Source organism: Leishmania donovani, chromosome 33 (genome assembly GCF_000227135.1).
Source record: "Leishmania donovani BPK282A1 complete genome, chromosome 33".
In the NCBI taxonomy this organism is placed as follows: domain Eukaryota; phylum Euglenozoa; class Kinetoplastea; order Trypanosomatida; family Trypanosomatidae; genus Leishmania; species Leishmania donovani.
The window spans coordinates 801,201-828,150 of NC_018260.1; the positions used below are offsets into that span (position 1 = coordinate 801,201).

Sequence of the window (26,950 nt, forward strand, 5' to 3'; positions counted from 1 at the left end):
GGGAGGTCAGAGCGATGCATCGCTGCTGACGTGGGCGGCCAGGTCGTGGACGGCGCTGCGTCGGAGCGACCCGCGACCGTGCACCGGGCTGCGCCATCCATGCTATATGGGCGGAGTGTCAGCGCGACTCGACCGCGACCCGCCCGGCCCTCACTGCCTCCTGGTGTGTGGCGCCTGCGCCACGCCGAGGGATGCGCCGGGTGGCGGCCGGCATAGTGGGGGCAGCTGTGGGGCTGCGTGCGCAGAAGAGGCTGGCAGAGGCTGAGGCAGGGCCCGTGCTGAGATGGCTGCGCCGGCGCATGGCTGTGATGCGCGTGTCTCTAGCGCTGCTTCGCACCACGAGATGAGGGCATGTAACGGAGGGTGGGTAGAGTAGCGGTCGAATCATGCTGCGTGGCAGAGAAATGGGCACGTCAAAATGAAGTGAACCGAAGCAGGCAGGCTTGCTCCCATGTCTGCTTCTCCCCTCTTCGTGTTTTTTTTGTTGTCGTGGTGCTTTTGTGCCCGCGCTCTGCTCTATCAAAGGCACTTCACCGCGCGCCCTCTAAGCTCCTCTGTAAACTACCAGCTTGCGAATACGTTTCTCTCCCACCGCGACGCCCACAAGCACAGGTGCTTGCGTGATGTTTGAACCTTGAATGTGTGCTTGTGGTGCGGAGAGTGGCGTGTATGGTTCGGAGGTGATGAGGCCAGGGGCGGTGTAGCGGGGTTTCCTAAGAAGGAGGCTCACATACAAGGAAGCGAGAAGGGAAAAAAGGAGGAGCGCACGAGCATCTGCTTGAATGTTTGCTAGATCTCTCTGTCTGTATGTGTGCGCCCTTTTTCGCTCAGGTCAGCGTGTGTGTGTGTGCGATGCTCTTTTTCGTGCCCCTCCTGTCTCGCAGTCATTTTTTCCGTCTCTTGTCCCACCCCTTGCCGCTTCCTGTGTGGCGGCACTTCGTGAGCGCATAGGTGATGGATTTTGGGCGTCGTGGCCTGTTACTATGTGGTGCCACCCGTCTAGAAGCTGCCATCTTCTGCTTCTGATGCGGCATGGCTGCTCAGCTCAGCGACGTGGCAAGTAGCATTGCTGACTCGCTGCCCATCTCGACAAACCGCTGTGTATCTCTGCTCTTCTCATTTCTCTCTGATTGTGGTATCATGCGGTATTACTCACTTCAGTACAGGCCGCCGCCGCTGCTGCCGTCACCGTCGCCCCCCCCCCTCCGCACGCTCATACGCACACACGTGCACCGCTGCCCGTCCGCCACCCTCTTCTGCAATCTGCACCGGTGCTTGTCGGCGCTGCCGACAGCGAGAGGCAGACGGAAGCGGCCCAGTCAGTAGAAAGGGGAGTGGGGCCAGAGGTTTCGCTCTCGAGGCGCTTTGGCTTCCGTCTGTGCATCTTTCTCGATTTCTTGTCGGATGCTGGAAGGGGCACCGCAGCCAGGGCCGCGCATGAGCAGGAAGGACAAACAGACACGCACAAAGTAGAAATTATCCGGGCACACGCGCAAGCACGCTGACCCCTTGCGCTTCGCTCTCGCTGTCACGCGACTACACACGCACCTACCGAGAGATGCCTCCCAAGCGGCCCTCTGGGCGTTCACTGGGGCCGGTGGGGTCGTCGTCGCTGACATCATCTACCCGCACGCCCCTTCACACACAGGAGCTGCTGCTATTCAGCAGTCCCATCTCCGCCACTCCGGCAAAACGATCGACATCGACGAACAAGCGGACAGGGTCCTCTCACGCTGTTGGAGCGCGCCAAGCTGGGCGTTCCCGGGGTTTCTCGCAGCATGGCCAGTCACCATCCTCGACGGCGGCCTGCAAATGGACCGATCGCACACCGGCCGAGTACGAGCCTCTCCCCGAGCACTACCACGCGGCACCCTGTACTTCATCCAAAGGGTTTTCTTCTTCCATGGCCGTCGCACCGTCTGGGGTCGTCACAGCGAACGCGAACGGCAGCCGCGTCCCGCTCCCGCCTCCCCGGCCGCAGATCCCGCCGGCGAACGGTGCTGGTCTTACTGCTACGCCAACAACCACCGCACCTCCCATCGTTGCCTCTGGCGCCGGAAGTCGTGTGATCCGTCTTCTGCGCGACGCCCGTGCGGCGGTGCAAGACCCGATCCGACCCGAGACACCATTAGAGGTCTTCGCAGCACCGCCTTCTCTTTCGACAGGCGCGTCAGCGGATAAACACAGACTGAGTCGCACAGCCGCCTCTTTTCACGCTCGCCGCCCTGTTCGACTGGAGAGCCGTTCGCAGCGCCGCCTGCCTGCCGGATGGCGTCTAGCCCCCATGGCACCGCCTTCCTCAGCGTCGGCGTCGCCCTTCTCTGGTGCGGCTCTCCAGATAGCTGGGGGAAACGCGGCTGCGTCTTTGACTGCACCCGACGCCAGAGACGCCATGCCTAGCAGCGCCGATCCCCCCGTATCCGTGCCTCACACATCTCCGATGCCCTCTGCAGGGATGCTCGAGCCCCCTGGCAGCCTCACCGCTGATAAGGATGCAAACAACGAGCAGGCGGGACAGTCGCCGACAGCGTCTGGCAGTCACGGAATTGATGCCCAGGAGTTCAGCCAACTTTACCATGTGGCCCAGCAAGCAGGCGATTCCAGAATTGAACAGGCAGTCGATCTTCTTCTTCAGCTGAAGCAGTGGCTGGTGACATCACTGCACTCGACTGGAAAGACGCCCGCACTTGACGGGGAGGCCGTGGCGTGCCTTCAGACGACACTGCTGCACTTCTGCAGGTATTGGCCCACTGGCGCCACGCTGCGACAGGCCGTGGATTACTGCTTTTCCAGGAACTCTGACATAGAAGAATTTGACAGTGCCGAGGGCTCTCGTGCAGCAGCTTCGGCAAACACCACCCTGGTACCACTCCTATACGCGCAAAGGTCTTTGCTTGCTGCGACCATCATGCTGCAGAGCTTCCCGGTCACAGCGCTCGTGGCGGAGCCCGTTTCGTTTGAGAAAATGGTACGCACACTGCACATTATTGCGGAGGCGGGTCTCGCCGAGTGGGTAGCGCGTGAGACGGATGCTCTCGGGGCACTGGTAGAAGCTCTGCGGCTGCTGGCGGGGCCTGAGCTCAGTGCCCAGCCGCAGGCGGTGCAGTGGGTTGAGTGGGTCTTGGAGACCGTCGCCCTTTGTTTGGAAGATGCCGCCGACACCGCTGCCACCTCCGCGTCTCATGGTGCTCCTCTGGGAGCTGGCGATCTGAGCATGCTTCGACTTCGGCAGCGACTGAACAGCAGTGGCTTTTCGTCACCCACGAGTCGTCCTCTTTCAGGCTGCGGGGAGACAGACGTGATTCGCGGCAGCGGGCTTGTAGACGGCGAAGCTCCGAACCAGCTGCGCCGGAAGCAGTCATGCCATGTGAAGTCCTCTTCCCGTCACCTCCATCCGCATCCTGTCAACAACGCGCCCTTCGCTGACTCCATCTCTTCGGGGTCACCTCTGAGCTTTATCCAGAGTGGGGGCGGCGGGGCCGCCGCCGCGGCATTCGCGCTCTTTCCGCCCCGCACTGCACCAGAGGAACACGTGAACCTTTGTGACCACCTTGTTTGTCTCGGCTTTCTGCCTACCCTACAGCGGATCAGCGATCACGCGCTAGCGCAGTGTGCCCCCTCGAACGGAGATCGGGCAGGCTCTTCGACAGCGAATGCCCTTGCATCGCTGCTGCCTATCATTGGTACCCTTTATCGATGCTTTGCTCAGAGCTACCCGGAGGAGTTGCGTGGGCTCGGTGTCTTGGGCACCCTCACGAGCATGCTAAACATGTGCGCGACGGACGCGGCAACGGTTGAGGCGGCCGCGCGCACCCTGGTGAAACTCACCTTCGTCGATGAGTGCTTGGCGGAGATGCAGGCAGGAACGGCCGTGATTGCAGCCGCCGCGCACGCGCTGCGCTCACAGCTGTTCCGCACGCACGCAGACACACCGCAAGAGTCGTCGATAGAGCTCCTAGTCTCCCGTCTGTGCGGCGTGATGGCCCGCGTCGCAGAGGACAGCACGGAGCAGCAGGAGTACCTTGTGTCTACTTCGATGGTGCACCTCTTGGAGGCGCTAACAACGCGTTACGTTACCGTTTCCGGCCCTGCAGACCTCGAGCTAGAGCATTTCAGTGATTCGTTGCCGCTGCCGCCATCGCCAGTGCTACAGGCTGTGGTCTGGGTGCTTGGTATTGCATCCATGTCACCCCAGTGCCCCTTGCAGCTCGTGCGGTCAGTGACGCCGCCGCTGGTGCGCCTCTTGGCGGTGCTGAGGAAAACGCCGAATATGCAGTTGACGGCCGTGTACGTGCTCATGTGTCTCAGCAATCTGTCGTACTTCTTCGGCGCCTTTGAGTCTTTAGAGCCGGCCCGCAGTGAGAACGACGGCGGGTATGCATCCGACTGGCTTCCCTCCCTTTACAGCTCCCTCGGGTTGCTGCTGGCACATTACCTCTTTGAGGACAACGCTGAGGCCACTGTGGAGGCTACTCGCATCCTCGGTAACATCAGCTACACGAACGCCGGGCGCGACTGGATGGAGGCAAACCACTGCGACGAGGTGACAGTGCTCTTCCTCGGACATGAAGATTTGCGTATCGTGTACAACTGCTGTGGAGTGCTGCTCAACCTGACGGCAGCCTCGCCGTGCCGCATCGTGCAGGATCCAGAGCTGCTGCAAACCATGCTCTCATACACGTCGCGATACACCGACCAGGACAGAGTCGAGGCAGTGACGGCTCTCGAGGAGGCGCGACTGCGTCAGGAGCAGCAGGAGCTGCAGCAGCAGCGGCGCGGCGGGGATGTGAAGGAACTCGCGTCCGAGGCGAGCAGCCACGTCGCACAGATCTCGGATATTGTGGAGAAACTGCTCCTCAACGTGCATGGTGTGCTTAAAGCATCCGCCATATAGAAAATGTCGGCAGGGATAACAAAGGCCCGCAGCAGGCTACCGCGCTGTGCCGCAGCCTGGCAACTGTTGTGCTTCAAGGTGATGTGCGTGCGGCGCTGCATACGAGGATTGCGTGTAGTGGTGGTTAGGGGCCACTCCACACGTGTGCTCGTGCGGGCCATCCTGTATTTGCTGTGGTGGCCATTTTGATTCACCCTTCTCCCTCTTTCTTTTGCAGGGGCTGCTTCGCTCCGTCATGTACATAGCCGACGATGCTGTTGTTACGTGTTGATTGCATGTGTGCGCCAAGCTAGTGTTTGCCTCGTTCCAACCATCGCTCCCTCGAATGGAGGGGGGAGAGGGGAGTTCGCGCCGTGGTAGCGCGTACGGATGCACGTGCGAGCACGCGCGCGTGCTCGGCCGGTGCGGCGACACGGATTTCGGTTGATGGACGAGAAAGAAGGAAAAGAAAGACAACGCCAATGCCAGCAAGGACTTTCTCTTCTTTCCACCACTCCGGAAAAAGGGCGAGACCGATGCATTAAGCCCCAACGGTCGGACGCGTGCAGTACCTGAGATACACGCAAGCTGTGCTACACCGAGCCAACACAAGCCCCCCGCGTGCGCGACTATGGCAATGCCGGTGGCAGCGCTTCACCATGAGGGGTTTCGCCTCGCATCTCGGGTATCTTGGGTCTCAGGTAACGAGAGAGAGAGTCACAGCATACGCCTGCATGCGCTGAGGTCAAAGAGTGGCACGCGGCACACACTTCATCTTCGCCCCTTTCCCATCCCTCTCTCTCTGCATGCCTCCTTACTTTTTGCCGAGGGTGAGGGCATGCCCATCGTGGTGACCTGCATATTGAGGTGTTTTTGCCGTTGTCGTCTTGCGCTCTCCTTCGCTCGCCGGCTTCTCTTGACAAACTCGTCTCCCCCCTTTTTGTATATTTCACCTCGATACCGAGGCACCACACAAAACCTGTGCGGCGCAGCTGTGACTGCAGACGTGAGTAGACCAACTGAGGAGCACAGCTGTCAGAGAACCAGCGCACCCAAAAGAAAGAGGGGCGGCGGATTCGAAATGAGCGCCCATGGTCCATCGGAAGTCGCCGCCGCCGCAGAGTCGACACCGATGTCGTCTTCTTTGTCGTCTTCTTCGCCATCTTCCTCACTTCCAGCACCTAGTGCTGTGGGAACGCTCCCGGCCTGCTGCACTGAAGCCTTCAAGGAGCACTACAGAAGAGGCGAGGTGCCCCGGTTCGGCTGCTACGATCCGGTGTATCTCCGCCAAGCGTTCGATACCTCACCGACGCTTGACTCCGCGATGCGTAACCCAACGCACGCGAGCTTTTTTCCTCCCTTCTCGTATCTTGTTCGCACCTACGCTGATCATGGCGCCGCGTCGTCCTCCTCGCCTCTCGCCAGCCGCATCGCGGGTGGTGCACCCGCGGTGGATGAGGATGCAGATCAGGACGCCGTGACACTGACGGCGGATCGTGCGCGACCGGTGCACAGCTGGGAGCACATCACGAGCGCGGAGGACATGTGGAACGGGCCACCGCTGACCATGAAGGTGCCTCCTGCCTCGGATTATGAGCGCATCTTGCTGGATCGTCCACCACGAGATGCCTGAGCAGTAGAGGCCCTATCCTAGTCGTTGCGCAGGGTACAGTGCTCAAGTGGCGGTCGCCTGTTTCCTTTCCTTTTTTCGTGTGTCTTCTCGACGTACTGTTGTCGTCGTTGCGTTGGTTGCATAAAGTGTGGCAGATGTGTGCGGCACGCTGGCTTGCGGTGGCGAGGCGCCTGCAGTCATGTGCCCACGCGGCACACCCTTGAGCGCCTCCGTACACTCTTTCGATCAAAAGGAAAGAGTGTTGGCTGCCGCTTTACCGCCATGGCCCCGTATGCGCACCCTAGCCAGGCGCGGCTTAAGAGTGGACTCATGCTTCTCTACCTCAAAAATGGACTCTCTCTTGTCTTGTCTTGGGCGGAGCGCTTCCTCACGTACGTGCACACGAACATGTGTCTGTGCCTGTGCGTGCGCGCCCCTTTTGCACGCAACATCTTCGCGGTCGCGTCCGACGTTGCCGTGCCGTTCACAAAGTCTCTCTCGCTCCTCCTCACTCGCTTCGGTGGCCCGCTGACTCGACTCCACGTCCGCTTTTGTGTGCCCCCCCTCTCTCCGCTGCTTGCCTTGCTGGTGCCCTGTGCTGCAAGCTGGGCGCACACGCCCCTCCGGTGGTGACGCCAACCCGGAAGCCGCCACTCGTTTTCTCCACCTCCCCTGCCCTACTCTCTCTCCTTATCTCTTTCTTCAGGTCTCGCATAGGCGGCGTCCCCCCTGCGTTCTCTTAAGCTGCACAGCCCCTGACGCGTGTGTACAGTGACGGAGTACGAGCAACTGTACGGCATGGCGGACATCCCGCTCCCCCGATCTCGCGCCTATGTTCGTGATGGGCACGGTCGCCCTGCTCCCGCGGGCTCAACAGCAGACAACGCGGACGTGGTTGCGGCTCCATTCAAGGCGCCTGGCAGCCAATGCGGCGCTGTCACCGCGGCGTGCAGCACTTCATCCTTGCGCACCTACGCGGAGTGGTACCTCCCATCCGCGAGTGACTCTAACGCCTTCCCCTCTTCTGGATCCGTGTCGAACGCGGCCACCGCTGCGGTTCGGGCAGTGCCAACTGTGGAGCACTTCAAGCAAGCGAGCCGCGCTGCTGGGCGCAAGCAGGAAGAGTACCTGTGGGCTCTCATGCAAGATGTCTACACGGATGCCGAGCAGTCTGATCAATACCACCCGGATGCCATCGGAATCGAATCGGTCCAGCCGCATCGTCGCTGGTTTGTCTCGCACTACGCTCATCTACAAGCCTTCCTGCAACGCCAGCCGGTACTGCGCCGGGCGAACATCATCTGCCGCTGGCTGGAGAGCACGTACCGCGACAACTCGCGACACGAGCCGCGTCTGCGTGGAGAGGAAGAGGTGGTGCTTCGCCAGCTCATCCTGACGTACCTGCGCGGCGGAGAACTGAATCGCGCCATTAGCGCCGCCGTCACCTACGAGAGCTGCGTGCACAGCTGCATCCTCAGCGCTGCCCAGCTGCAGACGGTGCAGGAGCCGTGGTTCAGCCAGACTGCTTTGGTGCCTCTCTTTGGCGAGTACGCGCACGGCGAACTGAATCAGGCATGGTGCGGCAACGAATACCGCCTCGACAACCTCTCGCAGCTGTACGAGGAGTCCCTAAAGTACCGCAGCGCCGCCGCCGCCGTTGGCGTAGAGGGAAGCGCGGCGCCGTCAACGCCGAGCGCCGTGAGCGACTTCGATGCCGTAATTGGTGCGGCGCTGTGCGGAAACCTTACCGTGTTGGAGAACGCCTTCAAGGTGAACGGGAATTGGAAGGACATGGCGTGGTGCTACCTGCGGTGCGCGCTGGTGGTCGCTTTCACGAAGCAGCTGATAGTCGCCACCGGCGCCGGTGGCGAGGAGTCTGGTCGCCCGGCAGCAGGCGTTGTCGATCGCAGCTACGCGGTCTTCATCGAAGAGATGACGGGTAGCGGTGATAACTGGGCGGCGAGCTTCTCGCAGAAGCTGGTACAGGGCCTTGCTGCGCGCCTGCAGTCTGGTTTTCTGCCGCGTGCGCCGCTGGAAGAGCAGCTTCAGATGCGCTTCATCTTGCAAACACTCACGTGCACAGACGGAAAGCGCTCTCTGCTGTCTACAGCACCATCCGCGGCGCCGGCGTCGACGACCTTACCGGGTGCGGCCGAGTGGTTCGACATCGTCCCGGAGGAGGGGGACAGCGACGCCGCGCGGCTGATCACGCACGTAGTGCTCGCGCAGGACGTCGCCTACGGGGAAACGCTGAGCCCGCACGCTGTTCAGGTGCGCGCCGGCGCAACGTTGGCGACGTCGCTAGCGCGCTACGCGGTTTTCTTAGCGCTGCTGCCTCGCTACCCGTTTGACGAGGGGCTGCGCGCTGTCACGGCCATGACGCTGCGGCTCCGGGACCCGCGGCACCGCGCCCGCGTCTACGCCGCTTTCATCATGGCCGCGCGCGAGTACGAGCTGCAGCGGCAGAACCTCTCCCGTAGCGAACTCGAGGAGCAGGAAGCCCGCCTGGTGCGTCAGTTTGTGACCGCGGACAGTGACGCAAATGTGCATGCGGAGGTGCAGCAGCTCCTCTACCAGCAGGTCGCGCCGACAGAGCTGCTTACGCACAACAAACTCGCCGAGAAGCTCATGTGGGAGGCCATGCACGCGGACTCTCTGTCCGACTACCTCGCGGTGCTCCATCGCTGTCTGTCGGCGTGCTGCAGCTTCTGGCTCACGGAGCCCGAGCCCGAGGTGGAGGCGATTGCGGATGTGAGCAGCATCCTGACGCGCCGTGTCTTGGTGGAGATTCAGAGGCGGTGCGAGACACACGAGGGCGGGCGGGCCGGCGAACTCACTGGGGGAGCGACGTCGCCGTCCACTCCGTCACAGTCTGTCAGCCCTGTGACAGAGCACGAGCGCAGCGAAGCAACCTTCTGGTATCTGCTGAGCGAGGCACGTGGTATTGCAACGGAGCACGCTACGATAACTGCGCAACTAAACGCCGCCAAGCACACGGCCGCCTTTGCCGGGGCTGCAGCGGCGTCCAACCGCACACTCATCTACCAGCTCACTCAGGATGAGGCGGCGTTGCTGTGTAAGCTGGTGGAGCACACCCAGCGCGCTGTCCGGCACGGTGGCGCTGTCGTGTACCGCGACCGCCAGTGCCTGACGGCCATCATAAATTTGGTGCAGCAGCTGACGGAGGCGGTGACTCTCTCGATGCTGTCTGGTGTGGATGAGAGCGACGTCGAGGAGGAGAGCCCTGCCTCGTGTGATGAGCTCTCCCGCATGCAGCAAGTGTACGGACTAATGGAGGAGCTTCACAGCGCCGGCTACCTGCACCCGGCACTGCTCTCCCAGCAGAGCGCCAGTGCCCTCTACGCACAGATACGCGCCATGCGCGTGTCGTATGGGCAGCGCGTGCACAGGCGACAAGTTGTGACTGCACTGCGCCAGCGGGCTGGCAGGGCCGCAGCAGAGGTCGGCCGCGTTGGTGCCTTCGTCGCCGTCGACGGTAAATGATTTCTGTAGCGAAAGGCTCTCGGACTCTTCAGACAGGACACCGCGCGGACTCGTGGGCAAATGCTCCCTTTCGTCTGCCGCGCACGCATCGCAGCCCCCCTCCCCTCTTCCTCCGCTTCAGCTGCGCCGTGGAAGTGGGGAGGGGCGATGGACGGCGGCCAGCAGCCAAAAGAGGGCTGGAGAGGTGGGCGGAAGGGCGGGAGTGAGGGGCCTAAGAAGGCTAGGATGCGCACAGCGAGTAAAGGCGCGACAGGCTTTGCCTGACATGCCTCCCCCCTCTTTCGCTCGACACACACACACACACACACACACACACACAGACACACAGACACAGACACTCACACGTCACTGCGTGATGGCCCCTCATCTCTCGTCCCTTCCTGTGGTCTGCCTTGAAGGCCGTGCTTGGCGCGTCTTTTTCATGTTTTGCCTTCGGTGCTGTGGCTGATATAACACGTATATATATACACACACAAACACACCCTCCCCTCCGTCCCCTCCAAAACAAAAAGAGAGGGGGAGGGGAGGGGGATGGGGATGGGGCGGAGAAAAGGGTCCTATAGAACTAATTTCCAACAAAACAGAAACCCAATGGTGTGGAGCGCTGCGAAAGATCCTCAAAACGAAGTGAACCGCAGTGGATGCCACATGCAGCAACACACGGTGGCAGCACCGGCCCCCGCCGGTGGAGGAGGGAGTACGGAGAACCGACGAATGGAGAAGCCGTCTGACCACCCCGCCCTCCACCTCTGCTCCACGAACTAGGCACACGTGCGCACGGGTGCTGCGTGCTCGAGGTGGACGAAGCTGGGCAGGCTACGCCAAGGCGGTCTTGACGGGCAGCGGCCACGCGTGTGTTGAGGTGCGTGCGCGCTCTATTTCCGCCTGAGGTGTTTATCCCGCGCTAGCGATGCCGCCCTCCACTCGCTCACCCAGCCTTGCCCTACACCTTTTTTTTCTTTGACGTTGCCACCTTTGCTGTCGTTTGACCTCAATGGCGCCTTCCGCAACCTCCTCGCCATTTTTTTGTGCCTTCGCGGCCTCTGCCGAGCACCCGACTGTGGACCGCGATTCTTCTTGTACCGGCTCCGTTTCTTGTTGACATCTCTCCTCAAGAAAAAGCAAAACAAACAGAAGCGCACCATCAACCACGCACTGACGCACTTTTTTTTGCGTGGCGTGCTGTTCTTTCTCCAGCCCCTTGCTCTCCATCGCACCTCGCTCCCGTACCCTTTTTTTGCGACGTCCCTCATGACCTCTGTGTCGTCCTCTGCCACTGCTGTGGCAGAGCAGCAGGCCATGCCCTCGGCCGACACCATTCAGCAGCTCCAGGAGGCTTTCTCTTTTGTGCGTCACGAACGCGAAGACGTTCGCAAGATGGCGATTCGCGGCATCGCCGCGCACAGCAAGGAGAACCGCGATCTCTGGCTCTTTCTAGCATCCCCGCAGTACGGCCGCAGCTGCATTGACTCCCTCCTCCAGTACCTGCACGCAGGCGGCAAGCCCGTGCTGGGCGACATCCTGACAATCCTTGTCAACTGCTCAGCCGATGGCAGCTGCGCCGAGATGCTGGTGCAGCGCAAGGTGGTGCGCAAGGCAATGCGGCTGCTGGATGGGATGGAGCGGAGCGATCAGCCGGAGCCGTACGTGCGCAGCGTGCAGGAGCTGACGCTGATGCTGCTGAACAACCTCACGTCCAGCCACGTGACCGCCATCGACGACTTTTTGCAAAGGGACGACGAGGACATGCGCGGCTTCTACCTCGGAAAGCTGCAGGTGTACTACGAGCGCTTTCTCAGCGCCATGGAGGCGGAGGCAGCGAAGAAGGCGGAGGACGAGGAGGCGGCGGCGCAAGCCGGTGGTAACTCGGCGAAGCCAAAGCCGGCCTCGTCGCTAGCCTCGTCGCACCGCGACTTGAGTCGGTGGATCCTCCACATCCTCCTGAACCTCACCCGCACGCTCGACGGCCAGGAGCTGCTGCTCGAGGACGAAGACTGGCGCGGGACCTTAAGCAGCTCGCTTTCGTCGCCGAACCCGCGCCATCGCTCTCTCGCTGCACAGTGCTACCGCAACTGCGGTTGCTCTCCCAAGCCGCTCTACGGCTTAATACTGAAGAGTGACGCGCTTGTGACGGCGGTGGACCGGCTTAATTGCAAGGAGCCGATCGAGGATATTCAGAGGAGCCTAGCAGAGTTCATTGCCAGCATGCTCGAGTCCGAGGATGGCATGGCGCGGCTGGAGAGCGTGAACGCGAAGAGGGTGCTCTCGGAGGCACTCGGTGCTTCCCAGGCCGCGCACGCCGCGAAGGCGGCGGCCACAGCAGCCAGCTGCGTCGAGATGGCTGAGGATGACGGCGTACCGGTCGCCGCGACGGCGACGGTCACGCTAGCCCCCAGCGTCATCGAGTTCCTCCAGCAGAGCGTGTTGCCCTACCTGGAAGACATCGTGGACGCCTACATTGCCCCTGGAAGCGACGAACTCGATTGAGCTGACGGCCGTGTGCTAGTCGTATCCTCGTTCACGGGAGGAGCGGGGTGCGCGCTGGTGGGCGATCCGGTGGTTGTTTGGCTCGATTACGTTTAAGCAAGGTGGACGCTAACGCTGCAGATAACACCGAAAAGGAGAGAAAGGATGATGTCGCCCATGCGCAGCAGTAGGGCAACGGTAACAAACCTATTCAAACACACAACGCAACAGTTGACTCAGCCGCGTTCGCGTCTAAAAGAAGTCGTTGCTGATGGTGCTGCTGCGTCGCGAGCCACCCCATCAATCCCGCGCCAACTCCTCACAGCAGGCATCGCAAAACACGCACATGCGCAATCAACTTAGATACGTGTCTTGCGTTTATGAGCAAGAAAAAGAGAGGAGAACATGAAAAAGAGCTTTCATCACATCCTCCATCTTCCTCCTACCCCTAACGGCTTACTACGGCGGTGCTCTCGGCATGTGTCTCTTTCTCCGTCCTCACCATCACACACACCCTCGCCCCCTCCCTCCCCCGCTCTGGACTCCCCAAACACATGCAGCCTGTTTGCATCCCCTCGACTTTAGCGTTTCACGTGTGTGCTCCCCGGCTCCTTCTCATTTGCGTTCTATTTTTTTTTTTTTCATTTTGCTAATTTTTCGTTGCACACCGCCGTCCAAGTCGGTCTACACTTTTGCTCTCGCTCGTGCACCCGTCATGTTCCGCCGTCTTGCTCTGCGGGGTGTCGCCGGCCGCCGTGCCGTGTGCTCGGGTGCTCGCACGTACTTCTATGCGAACTGCGGTGAGACTGGCATCAGCGGTGCGACGATGCAGGTGCTGCTTAAGCTCACCTTGGTCTGCTGCGTCGTCCAGGTCTGTGCTATTCGCTACTTCGTGTTCCAGCGCCTGACGACCAAGAAACAGTTCGTCGAGGACTCCACAGATCTGTGGGAGAACGACGGCACTGAGATGGAGGGCGAGGAGGCCGTGGCCAACCTCCGCATCCAACACGAGCGCATCATGCCGTTCATGAACGAAATCAAGGACAAGCTGGACGCTCAGGCTTAATCGCACAAGGACGTTGCTCTCTGTGAACGTGAGATCGATGGGTCAGACGGAGCTAGAAAGCGTCCGTCGGCTCCGTCAGTGGTGACTTCCTTCGCGCGCACCTTCCCCTTTTCCCGCTTTCACACCGTTTCTTTCTTTCCCTCGCCCTCGGTGTCCGCGTGCGTCGTTGTGCGTGTGTGTGTCAGGGAGGCGGTCGTACGATAAGGCGAATGCGGGTTGTCCATGCGCATGTGGGTCTTCCCCTTTCGGTTGGTTGCAGGGACACGGCACCCCGCTGCGCCCTTATTACAGAATATCAAAGGGCAACGGCGACAGCGACGAAAAAACGGAATCCAGCGGGCGTGGTGGTGCGTGGGCTGAAAGTGTGCCGGCGTGCGTGTAATTGTAATAGCGATGTCTTTCAGCGCAGTCCTTGCCGTCGCGGCCGCTTTCCTCCACACATCCCTCCATGTGCACCTTCTTCACGAAGGCTCTGCCCCCACGTGCCTCCTCTCTCTTTCTCACTCTCCATTAGTAGGTAACCTGTAGTGATTCGGGTGTGGGGGAAGTCGAACAGAAAAAAAAAAACAGAGGAGAATTCGATAGGGTAGAGGGAGAAGAACAATACACACACACACACTAAAGGAAAGATGAAGCCCGAAAGCCGAAACGAAAACAAGACGAAAAATGCTCACAGGCGATGTTTTCCTTTGTTGTGTGGTGGTGTGGGGTGCGCTTTATTTCGTCGGTCCGCCTTGTCGCGCCACACCCCTCCCTCTTTTGTTTTCTTTTGTGCTGTTGTGTTCTTGTCTTCTTTCCCTCTTTGTTTTATGTAGTTGTTTCTCGTAGTGATGAGGCCGCGGTGTCGTTGTTGGAGTCTGCCCCCCCCCCCCGCACAGCCGCACTGCCACACACATGCCTTTAGGTGCGTGCGCGGCTGTTTGCAGACAATCGTTGCCCCGACGGGGAACGTCAAGGCCCCCCTCCTTCCCCACCCATCCTCCCTTTCTTTCGTCTCTTGCATTGGGTTTGGGTCAGCGAGTGCTGCATGCTTGTATCCCTCGGTATGTTATTTCCGTTGAGTTGTTGTTGTTTGGCCTCCATCATGAGAAAGGAATGAGCGAGAAGACAAAGAAGGAACACATAGCTCAAACCTTCCAAAAAAGATTTCACGTTGAACCGAAGAGTCGCCTCACATGGATCTGTCGTGGTGCTGATGCGCGGATGATTTCGTGCATAACGGCGGCCGCGGGGGAGGGGTGCACAATATCTGTGGATGCATGAGGGCTTCGGTTGCGGTTTTGGAGCCATGCACCCCACTGCCGACCAGAGCGAGAGGGGGAGAGAGGCGTGGAGAGACGCAGCAGCGACAGCGGCGGCGGTGGCTGTTGATGTGCGTTTTACTCGTGAGTTTTCCTCTTGGGAATGCACTTGACGGCGCCTCTCTTCTCTTTTTTCTCTTCTCCCTTGTGCGAAGCTTGTGAAGCTGCAGCTGATTCTATGACATGTGTGCAGCCCGTACACATACCTATGCAAGGATGTGCCCGTATCGTGTCGGCAGCGCATACGCACACTCAGCGTGCGCTTCCTCCACATGAGTTTTCTCCATTCCCCGATGCTCTCTATTCGCTCTTCTCTGGTCTCCCTCATGCTCTCTTCGCTCCCTCTCTCTTCGTTCTCGCCATCTCGTTGCCACTGCGGGTGACCCCCGCTGATGGGATGTGCGCTGTCGACCCTTCTCCTTTTATGAACTCACCCTGCACACACACACACACACACACGCGCACACAGCAGCGCTTTAGTCATTAAGAGTACTACAAGTGGCTCATATTTTGCGCCGTTTTGATTTCCTTTCGGCTGCTCTCATCTTGTCTTACCTTTTCCGTCTTGGTGCTTCAGCTATTCAAGCCGCGGCGCAACCTCCTCTCACGCCCTCTCACACGGTCTCTCCGCAGTCGCTTGGCTCGGGTGCCTTTCACCTTTTTCTTTTCGTTCCCTCTTCTATTCGTTTGCTTGCCATCACTACTTTATCGCATCACACGTCTGTGAGTATGCTTGGATGTGCTTGGGCGTGTTGAGTCGTTGACGCGTCGTTTTCCGCTGCGCCGCCTTGTTCTTTCGCTTTCTTTCATATTGGATTGCTTATCGCTTGCTGCAGGCAGTCCTCCGGTGGCTGCTGCTCTTTCTTTTCAGTGTCGAGCCCCTCCCCATTTTCTATATCTGTCGTTGCCTCGGTGCATTTTCTGTGTAGGCTTGCGCTTGCGTGTGTCTGAGAGAGCGTTAGGCAAGCTGCACAAAGAACAGCAACAGCGCCGCGCATTCCTCTGTACCTCGGCACGCATTCTACGAGAAACGCGCCCTCGTCAAGTGACGCAGAGAAGCGGAGAGGAGGGGAAGGGACTCGTTGACAGATACACGTCGCGGTGGACAGGCACGCTGCGCACACGCACGCTCTCTTTCACACCCAACGAACACGCGCTAATCGGTGTGAAAGCGCCAGGTCTCTGTCCTCGGTTGCATCCTTCGTCGTATTGAGCTTGCCTCTGCACAGACAAGCACACATACATACCAACATAGCTGCCCGTCTCCATACACTTCTCACATCTTGTTGTGCCTCTCATATCTCCTCGCACTTCCTATTGAGCGCCTCCTCTCTTGACCGCAGAAAAGGACCGGCAATAACTGAAACGAGGAAAGGCTTCCTTGTTTTTTTTTTTTTTGTGCTCGGATTGCTGAGAGTGAGTGTGCCCGCTTACACGCACGTGCACGTGCTTGCCTGTCTGCGCGCGGCTCTCTCGCCGTCTTTCTCCTCGTGTGTGTGTGTGTGCCCCGAGTGCTTCCGTGCGTGTGTGCGCGCTTGTCCCTCGAGTGTGGGGCATCCTCATCATCATCTTGTTTTTCTTCTCCCTTCGTTCTATTTTCCTTCCCCCACCGTGGCGATTGTTTCGTGGCTGTCGTGGTGTGCCGTTGGCTGCTTCGCGTGCATTGGCTTGGTCGGTGCCGGGAAGCCTTCTCTTCTTTTCGATCTCGACACTCCTTCATTTTACGGCGTTTTTCACTATTGCCTTCCTGTGTAGTTGTTTTGAAGCGCGGAGGCGAAAGGAAGCCGATCAGCAACGCGAAGTGCAGAAACAGGGCTGTTCATGGGAGTGAGGCAGCAACGACGAATCGAAAAGAAGAAGGCTGATCGCGCGCGCACGTGCGTTGCTCTTTGTATGTTTGTTGTCACTCCTGTATTGTGAGTTCTGTGACACAGCCCGGCCTTACTCTTTCTGTGTCACCATCCATTTGCTTTTTCCAGTTTTTTTTTTCGACCTTTCTCCTTTCCGATTTTGTCGTTTCTCTACGTGACTCTATGTATCTACGCGTCCTGATTCCAGCTGTGCCCTGCGTGTTTCTGCCCGGCGTTCGTGCGCGTGTGCTCATTGTCGGACACCTCCTTCGACGTTTCGCTCCCCTTCGCACCTTTTCGCTTTCTCTTTTTTCTTGTCTCTTGAATCATCTCGTTGCTCTCTGTCGCACCTTGTCCGTGGCGGGCGGCCCTTTTCGCTTTTTTTTTTGTTTGCGTGCCGGAGCCGGCTGCCCGCGAACTTCTCAGCGCCTCATTTCTCAGCGTGGGCCCACCTGTCCACTCCCCACCCGACTCTCCGTCTCTCTGTTGGCATCTGTGAAACTCGCGAGTAGAGCAACCGCCACAAGCAAAAAACAAACACACACCCACCCACCCACACACACCTACACACTTACGCACACCGTAAATCCAACATAGATTGGCGAGAAAACCTGCGAGCGCTAACTGCCGTGAAGGCCGCGTGCCCTTTTTTCGTCTTGTGTGCTTTGCTGTGGTGTACAGGTCGTGCTATCACCTCCTTTTCCTGGCCTGTGGTGCAGGAGCTGCTCTTGTCTGGGTTTGGCGACGCCTCTGCAACTGCCTGTGTACCGGCACGGAATCTGCTGCCTTTCTCTCCTTTGGCGATTCTTCTAACCGTGTGGTGGTGCGTCGCTGAGTCTATGCCTTTCGCCCTCTTGAGCTGAGCTGTGACCTCTTCCTCTCTTTGTTCTGCCTCTTGTCGTCTTTCGCTCGGTTCGTTGTCGGTGTTGAAAGACACACGTGTGTCTGTCTCTGTCGGTGTCTGCCTGTGGCCGTCGCTCGAGTTCTTTGCTCTTGTCGTTACTTCTTATTTTGTTCTTTGCTTAACGCTTGACACAGGTGCTTGTTTTTGCTTCCTTTGAACGCCCTCTTCCCTGCGCTGTTTCTCTTTCTCTCCACCCCGCTGCAAGCGTGCGTGCTGGCGTGTGCCCCGGTGGCGTACGTACAACTCGGGTGGCACCGCCTGCAGCGTTGCGGACAAGAGGTTTAGTGAGGCAGCCCTTCTTGCATCATTTTTTTTTATTGTCGTGTGGCTTCCCTGCGCTTCCTCGAGCATCATGCATCTGTTAGCCGGCCGCTACATTTTGGTGAAGCAGATCGGCAAGGGCGGCTTTGGCGCTGTGGAGGAGTATACGGACGCCATCACAAAGGATAATGTCGCCATCAAAACGATCCCTAGCCGGTACGTAAATCAAGAGAGCCGCCGGCTCGTGCGAGAGATCGACATTATGTGCTTCCTGCACGAGGCTCACCCGCATGTCATCGGATACTTCAGCATCTTTGCCACCAAAGGCACCGCCATACCGCACCACAACGACTCCAACGCGTTCGATGACCCGCTCATGAGCGTTGCACAGACGGCAGAGAACACAGCCTTTGAATTGAACGTGCTGGGCGAGCATTACGCAGGCCTGAACGAGGATGAGCGGCTGCGCCTGCATCACGAGGAGCTGATGGCGTTTGTGGCGAAGCTAACCAAAACAGACGAGTTCAACGTTCACATTGTCATGCCGCTCATGAAGGGGGACCTCTTCTACTTTATCCGACTGCTCTCGTCGCAGTCGAGTGTTCAGCGCCTAGGGGTGACGCATCACTTCTTAGCTCAGGTGGCCGTTGTGTTCGCCTTTCAGATATGCTTTGGCCTCGACTACCTGCACCAGTGCTCCATCATCCACCGCGACATGAAGCCAGACAACGTGCTGGTGCGCCTCGACATCACCAACCCGTACATGTCCACCGCGCTGATCGCAGACATGGGTCTCGCACGGGACGCCCAGCATAGCGACACCATCTACATCTGCACTCGGTATTACCGGCCACCAGAGGTCATCACCAGCGTGTCAGGCGGGTCGCCGCGGATCGACATCTGGTCCTTGGGCTGCATCTTTTACGAAATGTGCACCGGGCAGACGCTCTTCACCATGCGGACGGCGCTGAATGAGCGCGGCGAGTGGGACGGAGCCAAGGCGAGCCTGCAGCTCGAGGTAGTTCTCAACACCATTGGCACCCCCGCTGCCGAGGATATTGAGCGCTATATGCCTAGCGGAAACGCAAAGCTGTACTTGCAGCGCAGTGCCGCACGCCCGTCGCAGCTTCGACAGCTGATCGAGCAGAACTGGATTCTGCACACAAGCGATGACGAAAAGGAGAAGTGGATCGACCTCATCACTCGCTGCGTTGCCTTCTTCCCCGAGCAGCGGCCAACGGCCCAGCAGCTCTGCCAACACCAGTTGTTCCGCAACTACAATGTGTTCTACGGCTCCAATGTGAAGCAGTACGCGCCAACGCCGTACACGTCATCCTACTGCGGCTCTTCTGACAGCACCCGCGCGGAGAACAAGGCAGCCATTTTGGCTCTTGTGCAGCGCGCTCTGCGCAAAACGATGCCGCCACTGAACGAGGAGAGTAGCGACGAGGAGTCTAGCTCGCTGAACAGCAGCAGCGGCAGCGCCAGCAGCGGCGATAACGGGAGCGACGACGAGAGAGCTACCGCGACACAGCCAACCTCCATCAACGACTACGTGTCTGCCGCCCGCCGCTGCTCGACCTCGCTGCCGCGCGACAGCCTTCAGCAGCCCAGTGGCAGTGACCAGAACGAAGAGTCGGGCTCCGTAGCAGAGCCGTTCTCAGCCCTTGACTCAACAAGTACGAGTGGCGCACCAGCCGCACCACCGCCAGCGCGGCAGCGCCAGGGTTACGCCTTGCAGCCGTTTGACAATAGCACCTCGAAAGACTACTGCAACTCTTTCCTCGACGACGATGACGAGGGAGACGTTGAGCGCAACCGCGAGCGGGCACGTGACACCGAGGACGAAGAGTGCTTGCCGGATTTTCAGCAGCAGCGCCCCAGTGCTTTCATGGCGCACTATAGTCCTGGCAGTGCCTTCCGCCATAGTCTTGCTTCGCTGCCAGACGGCCCCCCTGCGGCTGCTGCATCTGCCACTGCGGCGCCGGCTGCGCCGGCGCAGCCGGAAAAGCGCTTCGCGCACTCTTATAGCTCCGAGGAGAGTGGCCCAGTAGTGGAAGATACGCCGCCGCTGGGACCGAGCGCCACATTCCGCGACCGAATTACGCGGCGTCGGTCGAGCGCCGCCCAAGAGGAGGAAGATCCCAAGCTGGAGTCGATGATGCCGAGCGCGTTCAACTTGGACAACTACCGCGCCGGCAAAGCTCTTGACGTAACAATGAACGAGGAGCCATGCATCCCTGAAAGCGGATCGCCGCAGGCAATGGAGTCTATGCCCGCCGATGACGTCGCGCGACTGCTGGCGGCGTACAACATGCCCTTGGAGGGGAGCAACTACCACGCCATGCTAAGCCGTGCGCAGTCCGTGCCCCCCTCCGCCATGCCCAGCGATCCGTATCATTTCATTTCTCAGTGCCCCATTGGTGGCGGTGTGGAGGCGGCGATGCTACCGCAGCAGCAGTCCTTCCACACTGCTGGATCGCCGAGCGAGGCGAATGGCGAGCCGCGCGGCGGCAACGATGGGCAGTGTGGCGCGGACTCTGAAGTCTGCAGCTGGGCAGTGGCGCCGCCGGCGTCGACAGTCCCACCTGGCAACGGTGCCGCTGTGGAGGCGGGCTCCGATGACCAGTACGACTACTTGGCCGGCACAGACTACTACATTGGCCCTACGCCGAGCAACGTGGCGCAGGCGGCGGCCGCTCGCCAGCCAGCGGAGAAGCACGGCAGCTCGCCATACTCCCTCAAGGAGGCGGATGACATGCGACCTGAGCAAGCGCAGCTGCGCACGCTTTCGCACGCGTCACCCCCGCCAACCTATCTGCCCAGCCCACAGCCCTCTGAGACGTCCCTCTTTCACCAGCCGCCGCCGCCGCCGCATGCTCTCCATGAGCAGAGCGTGGCCGGATTTCCGCCCATAGCAGATGCAGAGCTACGTCAGCGCTACATGTCGTACCGGCACACGCCGCGAAGCATCCAGGCGGCGACGTCGTCCGTGCTGGAGGAGCTGGGCGGCTGTACGCACGACGCCGAGCGGTCAAGTGAGCTGCGCCAGCTGCTCAACTACTACACTTCTCTCGAGGTCAAGACCTTGTACGCGATATGAGGGCGGGCCGCGATGCATCGAGGAGGAGCTGCCGAAGGTGGGCAGGGGAGGAGGCCAGGCGTATCGGCTCCAAGCGTCTTGCTATTTTTCCTTTGCTTTGCTTCTTTTTCTTTGCTTTCAGGTTTTGCGTTTCCCATTCTTACACCCCGGTGAGGAGAGACTTGGTGACGCACACGGGGGCAGCGCACCGCAGGTGCGAGTACAGCACCTCAGGCGGGCCTAGGTGTGCGTGTGTGCGGCGCTCTCCGTCACTGTTGCGATTCAAACAAAGTGCTCGTCTTCGTTGGACTCTTTGCTGCACTGCTGTTCCTGTCTCTCTGCCGCCTTCTCCTGCTCTCTCCGTTGCGTGCTCACTCCACGCGCCGAGGCTGCCATCCACTCGCTAGCCGACGGGCCTGCCTTTCCTCGTTGTTTTTGCTGCATGTGATGGTACCCATAGAACCAAGTAACTTCTCCCTCTTTTACATGTGCCGCAGGCGTGCATGGATGAGTGCCTGCCTTCCTCATGACTCTGCTTTTACGTGAGCGTGTAGGCTTCGTGTGGCTAGATGGCGGCGCTTCGTTCTTCCCTGAGTATGCTCATCTCTTTCTGTCGGGATTTCTTGTCTCTACTGGTGCCCCTTGCTGACAGGCCGGCGGGCGGGGGCACCCTTCACAGTGGGCGGTATCTCAAGGGTCCAATGCACCCCTCCCCCCTCCCCTCGCTTGAGCCGTTGACTTGGGAGAGTGAGGGAGAGAGAAGAAGCGCGGGGCTGGAGGATGGACAGTGACAGGGAGCAGATGCCACTGCGCCCTCTTGTTGCTCACCATTTTGTTTTTCTTCGCTCCTCTTGCTCCTCCTAGTGCGTGTGTCATCGTATTCAGGGAAGCGGGGCGGCGCCCGTTGGGCGGTGAGCGTGCCGCGGATGACCCGCCGGGTGCGGGAAACACAGGTGAGTATGCATTCATAGAGTCCGGGGCTCCTTTTGCTTCCCTCTCACGGCAGTGTTTTGGCACTTCTTCGTGGGCGTGTGTGCGCGTCGGTGCGCGGACACCGAGGCGATCGGTGCGGTCGGTGGCGTTCTCCTTCCGCCATGAGACCAGGGAGACATGTGAAGAGACAAACAAAAAGAGAGGGCGACGCACACAGCGGCATGTCAGCGCCGCCACGCGCACTCGCCGCGCTTTCGCATTGGAAGGGGGTATCGCGAGGAGCGCGTGTGGTGGAGCGCTTTGCTTTAGTGAGCTCGCCACTTCTCTCTCTTTCCACGTTGGTGGCATGGAGGTCGAGAGGAGAGGGGGAGGACTGCCGTTGCTCTGCCCTCCGGCGCGCACGCCGACGAAAGAAGGCCCTCTCGCGTATTCCGCTCATTCGCCCAGGTGGAGGACAGCCGTGGCCACGACTTGTGCCCGTGCAAGCTGCCTCATCCTTTATACTTTGCCGATCGTTGTCTCTTCTCAAGCTACTGCTCTCACTCTCTCTCTTTTTCACTGCCTTCAGTCACCCGCGGGCTTGTGGCCCGACGGAAGCCCTGCGGCTGCCGCACTTCTTTCCCTCCTCCTCCTGCTAGTCTCTTACCTTTTATTCTCTCACTCTCGTTCTCTCATGCAGGGGCGGACGTGTAGCCTCCCTCACGAGCTGATCCCTTCCCTCGCGCCTTTTCTTCCGCTCCACAGATGTCCTTTGTGTATAGAGGCCTGCCGCGAAGCGAGCGGCTCCTTCCACTGGAGTCCACAGATGTGCTCGGCTCGACGGATTCGTTTCTCCTGCACGTCCTTCACCGTCGCCACGACGGAGACGGGGACGCAGGCGATGCGCCGTGGCGTAGCAAGCGGCTGCGCGAGCACGTCTCGCTGTACTGGGATCAGCAGCACACGTACCACTTTTATCAACGCACGCTACTGCACGGGGTGAGATCGACGCGCGGCCCGGTGCGCTTTGCCGGTTTTCCGCAAGTGCGGACTGCGCCGGAGCGCACAGGCGTGGCGTCAAGAGCGGCACACGCTCCGGAATTCGATCGCGCCGAGTGCAGCGGAGCACGAGTCTCAGCAAATGACAGTGCCTTCCCGCCGTCTCAACGTGGCGCGGAAGCCGCCGCAGCTGCATCCTCATCTCCGCCACTATCCGTTGAGGGCGCATTGCCGCCGCCACGCTCGCTCGCGGCGTGGAACTGGATATCTCTGGTTGCTCCGTACGAGCGGCTGCTGTGCCCCTCGCTTCTGTACAGCGCATTGCTTTCTCCCTCTGTCGGCGGCTGCACATCTCTATACTACGCCACACGGCAACCATCGCCAGCACCCGAGGCTGCTTCTACACCTGCTCCCGCTGGGTGCGCGCGCGCGCGGTGGAGCACGCACACGTGCCAATCCTTATGGGCCTTGCACTCCTTTGCTGCCGAGGCTTCGATACCGGTGCAGGAGATGTACGTGATGTGCGCGGGCACGATCATATACCTCGACCTCATCATGACAGCTGGCAGGGTTTGGTCCGAGCTCGAGGGGCTGTGGGGCAGCAACCTCATCGTCGAACTTGAAAGAGAAAGCGAGACGGTTCGGACGGGCTGCCCTGACAACAGCGAAACCGAGACGCGCCTGCAGCTGAGCTCGTTGAAGTCGTTCCTCTCTCAGCCTCCGCAAACATACGCAGCTATGCTTCAGCACGTGCGTGTCTTGCTGGAAGCTCTCGCAAGCACCACCACAGCAGCCACAAGCTCCAATGAGCCCGCGGCGCCCGAAGCGGCGAGCACTGCTCTCCCTCGCCCTCTCGCGCCGTGGCTTGAGGCTGCTATGGGGAAGGAAGTGTGGACCTCTGCCCCAGATACCTGGGCAGCCGGCAGCGACAGCAATGGTGGCGATGCGAGCTCTGTTGTAGTACAAACTTTGAGGCACGCGGTTGCAGAGTGGCTGTCGCGGAGAGGCGCCACTGTCACCGCCACCACACCAACCGGCAGCCGCGCAGCGCCGCTGCCACCGCGCGATCTTTGCCTGTCGCGAGGGTCGAACCGCGGTGTGTCCGCCTCTCCCAAGTTAGCCATGCTTTCCAACTGCTACTCCGCGCGTGCAGGGTCTCCCACGCCGCGTGCGGGCACAAGGCGGCAATCTATGACTACCGCCGTTTCCATCACCTTCGAGCCCTTCGAGCCGCACGATACACCTCGCGATCAGCACCCCTTCTTTCTTCCGCCACTTCCTCAAGACCCTGCGTTCATCGCCTTCGCTGTCGTGTGGAGACGCACGCTGCGGCGATGCGTGCTGGAGCCGGACATGCTGCGGCAACGTCTACGCCAGGTGATCCTCGGCTATGCAGGTCAGCGCTGTGAGGAGCTCCTTCGCGAAGCAAGGCAACAGCAGTTGCAGCGGCGGCAATCCGTGGACTCGTTCACTGTAGCCGGACCACGCGAAGGGCCCTTGTCGACAAGTGCATCAGCAGACCACCCAGACATCATGGGCAAGAACAGCGCCGCCGCCGATTCCGCTCTTGGTGACGCTACGCTCACATCTTTGCCGTCCTTGTCCGCAGCCGCAGCGCCTCCGTCTTTACTGTTGCTCACCTGTGACCCTACTGCTACTTCGTTCCGCGTACTGGGCCCCCGCTGCGGAGAATGGCTGACGTCCAGCCGCGGTGGTGGCGGCTGGAGCGGTTTTCGGGGAGAGCTGTTCCGCTGTGTTGGACCGCCACCGCCGCCGTTGATGGTCGTGCCATTGCTGAGCGGTACCCGAGCTGCGCAGGCGCGTCGCCGGCTGCCGCCGTCTTCGGGCACTGCCTCCTCCGCTGCAGCCTCTGCGCCGTCCGCGGAGCAGCTCACCGAGATGTTTGTGGACGGGGCTCTCGAGCTAGACAGCGCCGGCGGCGTTTCTTCGGCGACGCCCGCGGCCCCCGCCTCGCACATTTCGCCCTTGCTGTACAGCGCTGAGGAGTTGGCGGATCGGCTCTGTCGACTTGGCTCGGCGTTGCCTCGCTACGCCACGGAGGTGTGCGGCGACCGTCTGCGCCCTGCCGACGCGAACTTCGTGCGGGAGGTGCTGCAGCGTCACTGCCTTCCCCTTCTTCTTGCTTGCCAGCGCCGCGGTATTCAGCAGTGGGGTCTGCGCGGCTGGATGAAGGGCATCGCCCTGACTTTGCTGGACAACAGCGGAGCCGAGTCCCGCGTGATTACCCCGGCGAAGCTCGTGGAGCTGGGGCTGCAACAGGCTAGATCGGCCGGCGACCGGAAGGCCTTCGCGACGGCGACGACGTTGCGGATGGTGATGGACGGCGGGCTTAGTGAGGCGCTCGCGTTTTTGGAACATGTGCAGAAGCGGCCGCAACGCACGGTGAGGCGGCTGCCGGTGCGACGACTGGTGGGTGACAGCGGCGGTATCGGCAGCAGCGCCGCATCGCCACCGGCACCGGTGCCCAACTACACCGTGGTAGTGGTGGAGGCGCTGCTCCTGCGCCGGGCAGAAGAGAGCGCGCTCTTCCGCATTTTCCAAAGCCACCCTTCTGCACCGCTGCTGGCGGGATGCGGCGTGCAGAGGCTCGCGTTGCCGCCAGCCGCCACCGCGCCAGAGAGAAGGCGTGGGGGTGGCGGCGGCTATCTTCCCCCGCCGGGATCGTCGATGCTTCTTCTCGTGCGCACGTGCGGCGTGGCCGTGGATTGGGATTTGCAGGATTGCTACGAGCGTCCGAGGTTCTCGCGACTGCGGGAGCCGCGGCGGCTGGTGTCGCACCCCCCTCGCGGCGGCGCTGCCAGCGGGGGTACGCAGTGGCTGCCGCTTCCGCCAGAGCTTGCGAACGCTGTGGAGCGGGTGACGCTGCAGCACATACGCGGAATGCTGCAATACTATCTCCGTTCGCTAGACGCCACCGCAGCGCCTTTTGCCGCCGGCCGTACCGCCGGTGATGCACCGCTTGCGAGCGGCGTAAAACGATCAAGGACAGATTCGGAGAGCGAGAGTGTGGAGAGGCCCCACGAGCCGCTGTCAAACACCGGCGTAGGACCTGCAGAGCGCATAACGGGCACGGAGTCATCAGCAGTGGTGTCACGGGCTGACGCGGGTGGCGCATCTGTTGCTGATATACCACGCACGACGTTGTTCCCCGTTGACCGCGCGGCGGTGCTGTACGTTCTGCGGCACCACCCGCAGTACTACCGGCAGGTGAGGGGGTGCGGAATCAAGCAGGTGTACGTCGCTGCGGCGACTTTGTCCCCGGAAGAATCGGCCGCAGTGGTGGCCCGTGCGAATATGGCGCCGGATCGAACTGGCACCCTTGCCGCAGCTGCGGCCACCTCTGCAAGCCGCTCCTCCTCGGCTACTTTGGGGCCTCGCCGAGCGGCGGTCATTGTTGAGCGGGTTTGCGGTCAATCCATCGAGGTGGACGTCGAGGCGTGCTACGACAAGGCGCGTGAGGGTAGGCCACTGCGCCCCTTCGTGATGCTTACCTAACAGCCGATGTCGTGTCGGGTGGTGATGGCCGTCGCCATGGCTCTGCACTCCTGGAAGGTAGTGCAGCCACAGCTGCATCCAGAGAGAGAGAGAGCGTTCGTCGATTGCCCCACCTCGAGTTTCTCTCCTCCGCTGCCTACACACGCACACAGTTGAAAGCGAAGGCGAGCGACTGCGGCGGAGGGGCGGGAGAAGGGACGGGGAAGACTTGCTCTTCGCATGCATCGCTTGCCTTGCATCGACGTCACTGGCGCGAGAAAGAGGGCGGAAGAAATCGCCCACTTTGACGACGACACGCAGGGGGGGGACGGGGCACGGCACAGGCGGCCCACTTGCACGCACACAGACACAGACAAGACACAACGACAACTCAAACGCATCAGAGCTGCGGATGCTGGATGGCACCATCTTGCCATTGTGCACACCCGCGCGTGTTGAGCGGAGACGCGATTCTCGCTCAGCTTGACTCTCCCCATCTCGCAGTCTCTCCGTGCTGTCTTATGCTTTTCTTAATTCAGCGGTGAGGAGGGGGTGGGTGAGGCAACAGATCTGGGTTCACCAGAATACATTGTCCTGACGCCACAGACAAGGCTATGATGCTTGC

The 26,950-nt window shown here is 60.5% G+C and overlaps 6 protein-coding genes across 6 annotated transcripts; all 6 read left to right on the forward strand.

Moving 5' to 3' along the window:
* Positions 1–2,440: 2,440 nt before the first annotated feature.
* Positions 2,441–4,894, forward strand: LDBPK_332150 (hypothetical protein, conserved; the record flags this gene model as incomplete). The annotated part of the gene is made up of 1 exon (XM_003863992.1): positions 2,441–4,894. One exon carries the CDS (start codon positions 2,441–2,443, stop codon positions 4,892–4,894), a length of 2,454 nt encoding a protein of 817 aa, XP_003864040.1.
* Positions 4,895–7,625: 2,731 nt separating this feature from the next.
* On the forward strand, positions 7,626–9,989 carry LDBPK_332160 (hypothetical protein, conserved; the record flags this gene model as incomplete). The annotated part of the gene is made up of 1 exon (XM_003863993.1): positions 7,626–9,989. The coding sequence occupies one exon, from the start codon at positions 7,626–7,628 to the stop codon at positions 9,987–9,989; it is 2,364 nt and encodes a 787-aa protein (XP_003864041.1).
* A 1,251-nt stretch (positions 9,990–11,240) lies between these two features.
* Positions 11,241–12,476, forward strand: LDBPK_332170 (hypothetical protein, conserved; the record flags this gene model as incomplete). Its single annotated transcript, XM_003863994.1, has 1 exon — positions 11,241–12,476. One exon carries the CDS (start codon positions 11,241–11,243, stop codon positions 12,474–12,476), a length of 1,236 nt encoding a protein of 411 aa, XP_003864042.1.
* A 694-nt stretch (positions 12,477–13,170) lies between these two features.
* Positions 13,171–13,521, forward strand: LDBPK_332180 (hypothetical protein, conserved; the record flags this gene model as incomplete). The annotated part of the gene is made up of 1 exon (XM_003863995.1): positions 13,171–13,521. One exon carries the CDS (start codon positions 13,171–13,173, stop codon positions 13,519–13,521), a length of 351 nt encoding a protein of 116 aa, XP_003864043.1.
* A 4,407-nt stretch (positions 13,522–17,928) lies between these two features.
* Positions 17,929–20,940, forward strand: LDBPK_332190 (protein kinase, putative; the record flags this gene model as incomplete). The annotated part of the gene is made up of 1 exon (XM_003863996.1): positions 17,929–20,940. The coding sequence occupies one exon, from the start codon at positions 17,929–17,931 to the stop codon at positions 20,938–20,940; it is 3,012 nt and encodes a 1,003-aa protein (XP_003864044.1).
* A 1,656-nt stretch (positions 20,941–22,596) lies between these two features.
* On the forward strand, positions 22,597–26,346 carry LDBPK_332200 (hypothetical protein, conserved; the record flags this gene model as incomplete). Its single annotated transcript, XM_003863997.1, has 1 exon — positions 22,597–26,346. One exon carries the CDS (start codon positions 22,597–22,599, stop codon positions 26,344–26,346), a length of 3,750 nt encoding a protein of 1,249 aa, XP_003864045.1.
* Positions 26,347–26,950: the final 604 nt, after the last annotated feature.